The 10,979-nt window shown below is 59.3% G+C and overlaps 1 protein-coding gene across 1 annotated transcript; it reads left to right on the top strand.

The window, feature by feature from the left end:
• The first annotated feature begins 6 nt into the window (after positions 1–6).
• On the top strand, positions 7–9,450 carry NXPH4 (neurexophilin 4). The gene is made up of 2 exons (XM_029954366.1): positions 7–167; positions 7,879–9,450. The coding sequence occupies exons 1-2, from the start codon at positions 111–113 to the stop codon at positions 8,731–8,733; spliced, it is 912 nt and encodes a 303-aa protein (XP_029810226.1). The 5' UTR covers positions 7–110; the 3' UTR covers positions 8,734–9,450.
• The last annotated feature ends 1,529 nt before the right edge of the window (positions 9,451–10,979 follow it).

Genomic DNA, 10,979 nt, shown 5'->3' with positions numbered 1-10,979 from the left:
GCTCCGGCAGCCACCCCACGGTGCGCCAGCCCCGGGCCCCTTGCCCCCAGGCCCGGCTCCAGCCTGCCCGGGACCCGTCCCGCTCGCCCCCCGCTCGGCCGCCCAGGAAGATGCGGCTGCTCCCGGAATGGCTTCTCTTGCTCTTTGGCCCGTGGCTCCTGAGGAAGGTAAGGGCAGCAGGGCTGGAGTGGGAGCGCCGGAGTCCGGGACGCAAAGGTCCCAGAGTGCTAGGGGCTCGGTGCGCCCGCCCCGCCCCGCCCCCAGCGCGGAGCGTCCCAACTTTGCGCGGCGTGGGGGACGCGGACAGACAGATCCCCTGATCCAGTACACGCGCTCTCCCAGCCCAAGTTGGCTGAGGGTTGGGGGCGGGTGCCGGGGTGGAGGCCCGACTGGGATCTGGCTCCCGGCACGGCGGGGGAGGGGACGAAGCCCGACCCGCGAGTGCGCCAGACTGAGCGGGAGTGCGAGACAGACAGACAAGCCAGCAGGGTGTCAGCCTTGCCGTCTTTCCGCGCCAACCTCGCTCGCCTTCCTCGCTGTCTGTCCTTCCACTCCTCCCCCCTCCCCGCCTTTCCGTTTCTCTTCTCTGCACTTGTCACAATGCCAGGTGGGCACTGTGTTTCGAGCATACACGGCCCGAACACACGCGCGCACACAGATACGGCCGAACTTGGCTACAATCACCCATCACATTTCCCGCGGAGACACCTTCTTCTCCCCTGCACAGACCTCACAGACACACCCCTCTCTCGCGCTCTGATGATGAGGGTGGGGGCTGTCTGGAAGGGAAGCCTCTCTTGGTGTCCTCACCTTGCCCCCACATCCCTAGGCTGCCTCTGCCCTGAGTCTCTGAGGTGAGGACATAGAGGCTAAGGAGGCCCAGATTTGACCTGTTCCCTCCCAACTTGGAGGCTTCAACTCATGAACACGGTGTGCTCATATGTGCTGGTGGGACTGTGTGGGTCAGTGTGTGCACCTGTGTGCATGCATGTGTCTTGGGGCAGCCAGGCTTGGTGTCTCGAGCCTGGCTCCAGGGTGCATGTGTAGCCTGCTGTGGTGTGTGGTGTTGGTCTGGAAGGGGTGAGTGCAAGTGCCTGCTTCACCACGCAGCCTGCTGTGCCCTGTTGTGGGTCCCACAATGGGGGCCTAGGCCCTGGACCCGGTTTCCTCGCATCGCTTCCTTGCCTGTGACTTTTCTGTTTCCTGCACCCTAACTGTGAACTACCCAGTTTGAGGGCAGGCAGGTAGCTTCCTGAACCCCTGCTCCCTGCACCCTAGCTCCAGCCCCTACAGAATCTGGAAGGGGTGTAATTCCCCCCCTTCCCCTGCCAACACTTGGACCCCACCAGCTCAGCTAAATGGAACTCAGCAACTCCAGCTGGGTAGAGCCTACCCTAGTGAAGCTGATGACTGAGCTCTCTGATTCTCCCAAACACGTCTGGTGACCTTGAGGGGCTGGAAGGTGGGCAGAGGGCCCCCCTCCACACAACCTGCTACCACTGGCAGGAGCTTCTTTTTGACTCGCTGCCCAGCTCTGCCCTTCTCGGCTCCAGCAGGAGGGGGCCTGGGCCCCACAACCCACCTGTGTACGTGATGGCCTGGGGGAGAGGAGGTAAGGATGCTACTCCTCTGCCCCTCCTTTGTACTTCCGCCCTACTCTCCTCTCCACTCTCCCCATCAAATAAACTCCCCTGTGGACAGATCTGGTTTAATTTCCTTTGCCCCCTGAAGGGGAATGAAACATCTGGTGGAGACTTGAAGGAGAGTAAGCATGAGGATGTGAGCGATGGGGGTCTGTCTGAGTGTGTGTGAGCTGCAGCTGTGGGCCTCCGTGTTGGAGTCAGTGGGGGAGAGTGTATCTGCCATTTAGTCCAGCTTGTGTGCCTGTGGGAATCAGTGTTTACATGTGTGTAAAGACTGTGGGTATGTAAATACGTGTAATTGTGTGGCAGAGTGTGTGTAGAGAAGGGTCTGTGTGTCCAAGTACCTGTGTGTGCTAGCGTGCAACTGTGAGTACCCCAAGGCAGGTCTCCAGTGCATCTCCGTGCTGGGGTACATGTGATGCCTGTACGTAAGTCTCTGGGGTTTGTGAGTGTCTGTGTGCTTGTGGTTCTGAGTGCATTTGAGTGTGGGTATGGGATTGTGAGCCTCAGGATGAGTCCATCTATCTGAATGTGGCTTCTGTGTGTGTGCGCTCAGGGCTGTTTCAGTGCCAGGGCTGGGAATATGTTGACAAGGTAAGAGGCTGGTGGGGGACAGTTTACAAGGCAGCTCTTTGCAAAACCCTAATTGTCCAATGATGACCCCACTGTCTTCTGTACTACCTGCCTTCCACCACTTGCCCCTCCTCCTGGGCCCAGGACTCCAAGCTTCCATTGCCCCTGGGGCTGTGGCCTCTTGGCCAGACCTTCCTCAGGATCTTTTGAAACGGTCTCTGACTCCTCTCCCTCTCTGTCTCTGTCTTCCCCACCCCTTGCCAAAGAGGCTGCCTACTGGGAGAAGCAGCAGGCGATCAATAGTCACTAATCACTAATCGCTAATTACTAATTAGCTAGGGGAGGGCAGGGGCGGGGCCCTTTGGGACCTTCCAGCTCTATCCTGCCTCAGGGAAGGATTAGGCCCATGAGAGCCCTGCGTCTTGTCACTCCCTCCTGCCCCTTACCCCTCTCCCTCCTGCCTCATACCCCTCTCCGGCCCTTCAGCTAATCTCTGGCTGGGCCACTTAGGCACGTGCAGCCTGGGCTAGGGCCCAGAGCCTTTCAGGGATTTGGGGGTAATGGGGCCGCAGCTGGGCCAGGGGCACAGGAGAAGGAGGGCGAGGGCGCTGTGACAGCTCCCTTGGGTCAGATCCTGCATGTATGAGAGAGGCACCCATTGGAAAGTAGAATTTAGAGGGTCATGGGATTGGGGTGGGGGAAGAGCTGGAGATCCAGGACTGAGTGACTAGGGAAGAGGCAAGGTAATTGGGGGACAGAAACATGGTAATGAAGAGTCACTGGGGTCAGAGGTGGGGTCATTGGAAAGGGACGAGATAAACGTTGAAAGAGACCAGGTAAATGGAGGGGGCATCTCAGGGCTCAGAGATGAAGTCATTGTCAAGGAGATGGGGAACTTTGAATAGAGCCCTGCAACTCCACAGGAATGGGGGCCAGAGAGGGGACAGGGTACCAGAGAGAGGGCAGGGTCATGGGGGAGGGCTCAAGCATTGCTGGGTGCTGTGGGCGGTAGCCAGGTGTTGGGTGGAATCGAGCTACGGGTTGGAAATGGGGAGCGGGGAGCCCGGCCTAGAGCGCTAGAAATTGGCGAGTCTCCCCCTCTCCCTCTCCTGCCCCTCCTCCACCTCCACCCCGCCCACTCCCCCTCCGGCTCCGGCTTCGGGAAATTACATCCCTGCTCCGCGGCTCCCACCACCCCCCCCCCCACAACGCGCCCCGGAGCCCGCGCCTTTATAGGCACATTTATTGCAATAATAAAGTGAGGCGCGGGGCGGGGGGCGGGGGGCGGCCGTTCCCGGGGGGACCGCGCCGGCTCTAGGAAGCAGGGAAATAAAATAAAATAAAATAAAATCAAAATTCAGATAACGGTGAGCCTTGCGCTGCAGGCCTCGAGCAGGCGGGCAGGCGGAGCTGAGGGGGAGGGGGCGCCCAGCCCAAGGGCAGAGTCCGCCCCACCAACGGTCCCCGCCCCCTCACGCTACGGTAGGGTCTGAAAGGAGGTGTCTTCGCTTCCACCTGCCTGGCCTCCTCGGGTAGCCTAATCCTCCCCATCGTCTGCATTTTCCTCCACCTCTCCCCCAACCTGGTCCTCAGCTCCTGTCTCCGTCCCCCGTCTCCAACCTCCTTCCTTGTCCCCCATTACCCATTCCAGTCCCCATTCACTTTTGCCATCCGCGTCTCCTGGGTCTCTGCATCCCTCAGCATCCCTGTCTCTCTCTGCCCAATAACCATTAACCATTCCTGTTCCCGCCCCCATCTGCTCCCCATCCCCATCTCCCAGTTCCTATCCCACTCTCAGTCCTGCTTCTCTTTCCCAATGCCCATCCCTCATCCAGCATCCTTGTCCTCCCCTATTCCCATTTTGGTTCCCATTCCATTCTCTGACCTTCTTCATTCTCCTGGTTCCTGCCCCATCTACGTCCCTGTCTCTACCCAATGCCTATCCACCATTTCCGATCTCTTCTTCATCCCTGTTCCCATGCCTATCCTTGGTCCATCCTTATCTCTGCACCATATACCTGTGCCTGCCGAGTCCCAAATCCCAGTCTCGGTCCTGACCCCAGCCTGTCCAGTCCTCCCACCAATGTGCTTACCCCCATCTCCATCCCTGGTTCCCAGCCAGACGCTGTCAATTCCACCCCACCCTGACTGCGGTGCCCTCCTCTTGTCCCCTTCTAGGTGCAAGGGCTTAATACTCGATTCCCTCCCCTTCCCCAGCCCTGGCCTGGAGCACTGTTCCTTCCCCAACCACAGAGGAAGGAACCACTGTTCCCTTCCCCGGGTCCAGAATCCTGAGCGGCCCCGCCTGACCCACACAGCCGGAAGGAAGCCAGGGACTGGTCTGGAGACCTGGGGGAGGTGCGCCCTGCAATGCGGCTGGGGGGCCAACTGCGTGAACCTCCCCGCTTTCCCCCCTGCTTTCCCCCCATCGTCCCATCCCAAAAGAGGCCCCCCCACTGACACACGGTGGAGTTTGTTCACCAGCAAGAGGCAGCCTCAACTCCTCTCCATTGCGTGGGCTCACTGCCTTGGGGGCAAAGCACTCCTGGCTGGGTGCCCGCCCCGCATGGGCCTGGAGGCGCCTGGTGAGGCGCACCCCCCCCACCCACACCCACACCCCCGCCTGCCGCTGAGCATCTCCGCCCCCTGCGGCCAACAGCCAGACTAGCCTCTCCCCTCCGCAAATGTCACCGCGCCCAATTAGCTTAATTAAACCAGTTCTAGAGCGAGGGGGACCCCTCCTCGGACAACACCCTGCTCCCTCTCTGTTATAGAGGGGGAGGGACGGCAGCATGGACCTCGGGAAAGAGGGGCTCCTTTATTACCCTGCTTTCCCTGCTCGCCCACCCCACCCACAGATAGAGGCAGACAGCCTGAAAGAGAGGGAAAGAACTGAGAGAGACAGACAGAAACAGGGAGAAAAACAGAATCACGGAAGGAGAAAATTCGAGACTGAGTGAGGAAGAGACTGGGAGAAGAGCCTCGGAGAGAGATGGAAAAACAGTGAAAGAGGGAGCGTGAGAGAGGGAGAGCGAGCGTGCAAGCGAGGAAGCCAGAGGGAGGATTTTATTTTATTTTATTTCATGTTCCCATTTCTCGGCTCGTTTCCTCACAGACTCTCACCCCGCCCTGTCAAAGCTCCCCGCAAGGTCGCTTTGGCCACCCCCCCTCAACTCTTCCCTTTTATCTTGGCAGTCTCCTGCAGTAGGTGGGGGTGTGAGTGCCCAAAGCCCAGGGATTTGCCAGGATCAGAGAAGCGCAGACAGCAATTTGTCTGGAATCAGGGGAGGGGGGACACCCAGCACCCCTCACCACCCAGCCAAATCTCCTTCCCTCTCCCAGCCCCTGCCTTCGCGGAGTTGCTGGACTGAACCAGCCCTTGACAAGTCCTGGGCTGGGTGCAGGACAATGCATGCCGTTGGGGTGTGCTGGGAGTGGGTGTCTCAGAAGAATTTGGGGTCCTGAGAGCAGGTGACGGGGAACTGATGGATGCCCCTAGAAAGGCAGTGTTGGTCCTAGAAGGGTAAGCAGATTGGGAGGAGTCAGAGTTCAAATGACTCCCCCACTTCTTTGACTTTCCCAACCAGCTTCAGGCACTCCCTCCTCCTAGACCCCTCGGAGCCCCGGCCCTGCCCTCTCCAAGCCCACCTCCTGGGAAGTCTGCCCCCACCCTACGCCCCCCCCACAGTGGCCTGGGACCCTTCCCACAGTCCCTCTCAGACCCACCCTCCTGGTGTTAGCTGCCAGCTCAAGCTTGTCTGCCTGAGTCAATCACTCTTGCCGCCCCCGCCCCCCCTCACCTGAGCTGGGAGGAGGGATGGACGGGAGGAGGAATGAGGGGGGCGATAAATATGTATGACGAGCGGGTGGCGGTGGCATTAATAACCCAGGATCGCAGTGCTGCGGGAATGGGGACCAGGCAGTAGAGATTCTAGCCCAGCAGCTTGACTCTGCCATTCCTGTCCCTTGTGGACTCATGGTGTGTACACAGCGTGTGTGCAAACAGAGGGGGGCACCCATGCTGCCAAGCCTCTTTACCTACCCACACCTCTGCGTGCAGGCCACTGTGGAACCCCCCAGGGACCACACATATACAAACTCACACATATGCACCCCCAGGGGGAACGGACCACGCCCCCTGTCTATCATTGTGGTCTATCATTGTGGATACACTGACACACACCCTTGAGAGAGAGCTCGACACACGGACAGAGGATGATAGGCGCTCACATAGGAAAGTGACACCTCCAGAGAACCAGACACAGTCAACCCAGGCACACAACTATCAGTCACAGTGACACAACCACCACAAACCGATGTGTGTGTCAGCAGTTAGATCAACACACAGAAAGACACACACAGCCAACCCAGGCACATACACAACCCAGGCATCCATACAGAGCCACCGCAGACTGCCACAACAGGCATTCAGCATCACAAGCAGCCAGACACATACGCACAGACTCCTCAGACTGATATAGGCAGATGGACATACAGACACACACACACCACCAACAACAACAACCGCGAACAGCCACTTGAAGCAGACACACACATCACCATAGGTTGAGACACATGGTGAATGTGCACACGCGCTCATACACACGCGCCATCACTCCAGGTAGACAGACACACACATATAACCCTCTGGGGCTAACAGAAGCACAGCCACCCCAGGCTGACACACACAGCGCCTGCTCCCTGCAATCTGAATGTATGCGCAGAAAGGGCCACACTAAAGGCCACAGCTACCAGTCTGACTGACACATTCAGACACTCACGGTTCCTCTCCCTCCCGCTCCCCTCGCTGGAGCGGCATCTCCATATTTCTTCCTCTGGCTCTGGCATGTCTCCTTCACTCCCGGCCACCCCCCCCACCCCACCCCACCTGCCCCAGATAATTGATGGCCTGGGCCTGGCCCGGCCGCTCCCGCCTCTCGATCCATCTTGTACTCGCTCCCGCGCTGTCTCCCAGATCCGCCGCCACCTGAGACACGCGGAGACTGGTGAGGGCGGGCAGGGGCGGTCCTCCAGCCCCCTAGAAGACCGGGGAAGGACCACTGGGCAGCCTCCCCCGCAGCAAGAGCCCTGGAGGCGGAGAGGGGTGCCCACGCAGCCCACAAGCCTCAATCCACAGTGCTGAGACTCTTCCCAGGACCCTCCCCGAAAGGGAGTAGAGGCTGAGGCCTGGGTGAGGGCTTTAGCCTCGGCAGAGGTGTTGGGAAGTCTTTCTTGATGCTGAATGTCGACAGTGGTCGTGGCCTGGCTTGCCTGAGTCCACCTCCTCCCTGGCCCACCATTATTCAGAACCAACCAGGCTCCAGGTCAGGGGAGACCGCTCCACTCCCTATTCAAAGCCACACCAGCTTTGGCTTTTTGGCTTTCTAGGCCCTCATCGGAGTTCTCTGAGAACACAAGGATTATCAGTGTCATTTCACAGATGTAGAAATTGCGGACTGGATAGTGACTTGGCCAAGAGCACAGAGATTGCAAGGGCTGCAGGCCTGCACCAATGCACACTCCCCGAGCCACTGACTGTGGATTGCCCGCTTCCCTTTGGACTCCCAGGGGCTGGGGAAAGGGGCTAGTTGGGGGGTAGGGACCCTGGGATGGCTTAGGGCAACCCCACCGTCCTTCTTTCCTGCTCTTTCTTTGTCCACAGGCCGTTTGTGCTCAGATACCAGAGTCCGGGAGGCCTCAGTACCTAGAGCTGCGCCCCGCCGCGGCCAGAGGGGGCGCCCCTGGCCAACAGCTCCCGGTGCCGAGGTCTTCCCACGGCCTGAGCACTACCGGCGCCTGGAGCTGGGCCTGGCCGGCTAATCACACCGGGGCACTGGCCCGGGCGGGGGCGCTGCCTGCGCCGCGCACGAAGAGAAAGCCGTCTATCAAAGCGGCACGTGCCAAAAAGATCTTCGGCTGGGGGGACTTCTACTTCCGGGTACACACTCTCAAGTTCTCGCTACTGGTGACAGGCAAGATCGTGGACCACGTGAACGGTACCTTCAGCGTGTACTTCCGGCACAACTCGTCCAGCCTGGGCAACCTCAGCGTCAGTATTGTGCCCCCCTCCAAGCGTGTCGAGTTCGGGGGAGTCTGGCTGCCGGGGCCCGCCCCTCATCCTCTGCAATCTACGCTGGCCCTGGAAGGGGTGCTGCCTAGGCTGGGGGCCCCGCTGGGGATAGCGGCCGCAGGACCCGGGCTAGGGGGCACCCTCGGGGGCGTGCTGGCGGGCCCATTTGGGGGCGCGCTGGGAGTGCCCGGGGCCAAAGAGTCACGCGCTTTCAACTGCCACGTGGAGTATGAGAAGACAAACCGCGCGCGGAAGCACCGCCCGTGCCTGTACGACCCATCGCAGGTGTGCTTCACCGAGCACACGCAGAGCCAGGCCGCCTGGCTCTGTGCCAAGCCCTTCAAAGTCATCTGCATCTTCGTCTCCTTCCTCAGCTTTGACTACAAACTGGTGCAGAAGGTGTGCCCAGACTATAACTTCCAGAGTGAGCACCCTTACTTTGGGTAGTGCGCCTCGCGCCCGCCTGGGCCCTAAGCTTCCCGCCAAATCCCGGCCTTCCTAAGTGGGACCCCTCCCTGTGCCCCGCAGCTCCTGGGGCCGCATTCACCCCTTCCACTCAGAGGGCAAAGGGAACAGCCCTCCCGGGGACCATCAGCCATCAACTGGCGTGGGTCCTCCTTTTCTTTATGGGGAGTGCTAACCAGGCCGAGGTGGCGGTGACCCCCTCCGCTACCTCCCAAAGCGGAGGGGCAAGAGCGCAGGCCTGTAAAAGGCGAGGCTTGGCGTCAGTCCCAGTGTCCCTTACGTCTGCATCGGGTCCCCCCTTATGCCCCTGGCGCTGGGCTGGACATTCCCTTTGTCCCATCTGTAATGACACCTGGCCTGGCACCCTCCACGCACCCTGTCTTACCCCCAGGCGCTTTTCCTCCTATTCCATCCGGTCCCCACGTAAATACTGTTAGCTGTGGGGATAAGCTGTGGCTTATCCCCAGCCCCTTCTGCCTGCGGTATGCCTGTCCGCCTTTCCCCCGAAACCCTATTTAGGGAAGTGGAAGCAGAACTCCTGGGCCTGGGCGATCGACTCGGCCCCTGCCCTCTGCCCGCCTCCCTCCCGTCCCTGCAGTCCTGCTCCATCTGCCCCTTTCCGGCTGCTTCCTCTCGGTGATATTTTTTCTACACCAAAACAGACGGGAAAGGGAACAAAATAAAGTGAAATCCAATACGTGTCTGTGTTGAGACCTTTGTATGGGGGCGGAAGGGGGGGTTAAGTCTGGCAGTGACCTGACCAGGGCTTCCTCCCTCGGCGGCTCGTGGAAACTGAGGCAAATATTGGCGGAGGTAGCACCTTGGAGGGCATCCAAGACCAGGTCAGAATGAGATGAGGGCGACCCTCGCGGTAGGCGCCCTGACTGAGGCGGAGATTTTCTCCCAGAGGTGGGCGAAGTGAAGCTGCAGCAGACAGAAAGGGGGTGAGACCTGAGAGGGGACTACCAGCGGACTGTTGGGGACGACTTGGGGGAGGAGGTATAAGGCCTTGAAATGGGATCGCGTTGCAGGGACAGCGTAGGCAGAGCGCTGACAACCTGCTAAGCTCCGAGGGGCTGGCGGGAGGCGGCAGGTGGGGGGGAGGGGAGGGGGAACGGTGTTTGCGGCATCTGGAGTCATCGATCTTCCTTTTCCTTCCTAATTTCGTGGGCGCTGAGTTTGCAGACGTCTGAGGGAGGGAGGGAGGCCAGAGACGAGGGGGTGGGGGAAGGGACGAGCGCGAGTTTGGAGAGCCTGGCCGCGCCGCCGCCGCTCGCCGCCTGCAAACAAGGCCCACTTCAGCCAGCTGCCCACCCTCCCCACCCCCGCCTCCAGCTCCCTTCTGCCGCCGCCGCTGCTAATTTTATCCGCCCCCAACCCTGGCCTGGGCGTTAATTGGCTGCAGCTTCATTAGCAGTTCTCAAGCTCAGCCGCCCCTCTCCCCTGGGGACCCCTGACTGGGGCGAGGGAGGGGGTACAGACAAGCTGAGGCACAAAACGACACCTCTTGACACCTCGTCTTCTGCCTTCCTTCTCCTTGAGTCCTGGGCCAAGGTACCGACTTGGAGACGGCAGTATTCTCCAGGGAATTGCCCACTGGTTCCAGGGGGAAACCGAGTCAGAGGTGAGTCTGATCCAGACATGCCTGGATGAATGAAAAGTTGGTGATGGGAAAAATAAATCTTGGATAGATGGATGGATGGATGGATAGATGAATGAATGGATGGATAACAAGATCAACTGAAAGGAAGAGGGAAGTTGGAGGTGATTCTAGGTCAGAGATTGGAGGGAGAAGAAACCTAACCCAGGGCCTATTGCTGGAAAGACCTGAGAATGCCTGAGGCTAGAGTGGGAGGGGAGGTTAAATCTGAGAGGGGACTTTTGAGGCCTGATATGAGAGCCAAGGGGGAATGTTTGGAATCAGCAAGTTAGCCCTTCTGGGCCTCAGTTTCCTCACTTGTAAGGCAATCATAAAATAGCATGTCCTGGAGATTAAAACTTTGAGTGTGAATATGTTTTGTTATGTCCTCCTCCTCTTCCTCTGACTCACAAACTGCTTCTTCTACAGCCATCCTCTTCGCCTCTCCCACCCCATTCCCCCTCAGACACCTGGCCATCTGGGAGCTGAGTTGCCCCTGCTTGTAATTGCACTTGTTGCAGTTTTTCACTTCTTCACGTCTTATGTCCCAGCAGTCAATGATCTATTCTTATATCTCCAAGGCTCTGGC

Source organism: Suricata suricatta, chromosome 10, assembly GCF_006229205.1.
Source record: "Suricata suricatta isolate VVHF042 chromosome 10, meerkat_22Aug2017_6uvM2_HiC, whole genome shotgun sequence".
Classification (NCBI taxonomy): Eukaryota; Metazoa; Chordata; class Mammalia; order Carnivora; family Herpestidae; genus Suricata; species Suricata suricatta.
The sequence above is the reverse complement of the archived record's forward strand: the minus strand, read 5'-3'. Positions and strand labels throughout refer to the sequence as shown.

Bases quoted from the DNA above. Each gene is read 5' to 3' on its own strand.
- NXPH4 (XM_029954366.1), top strand. From the start codon at position 111: ATGCGGCTGCTCCCGGAATGGCTTCTCTTGCTCTTTGGCCCGTGGCTC. The intron at 168-7,878 runs GTAAGGGCAGCA...CTTTGTCCACAG, and splicing joins GCCCGTGGCTCCTGAGGAAG to GCCGTTTGTGCTCAGATACC.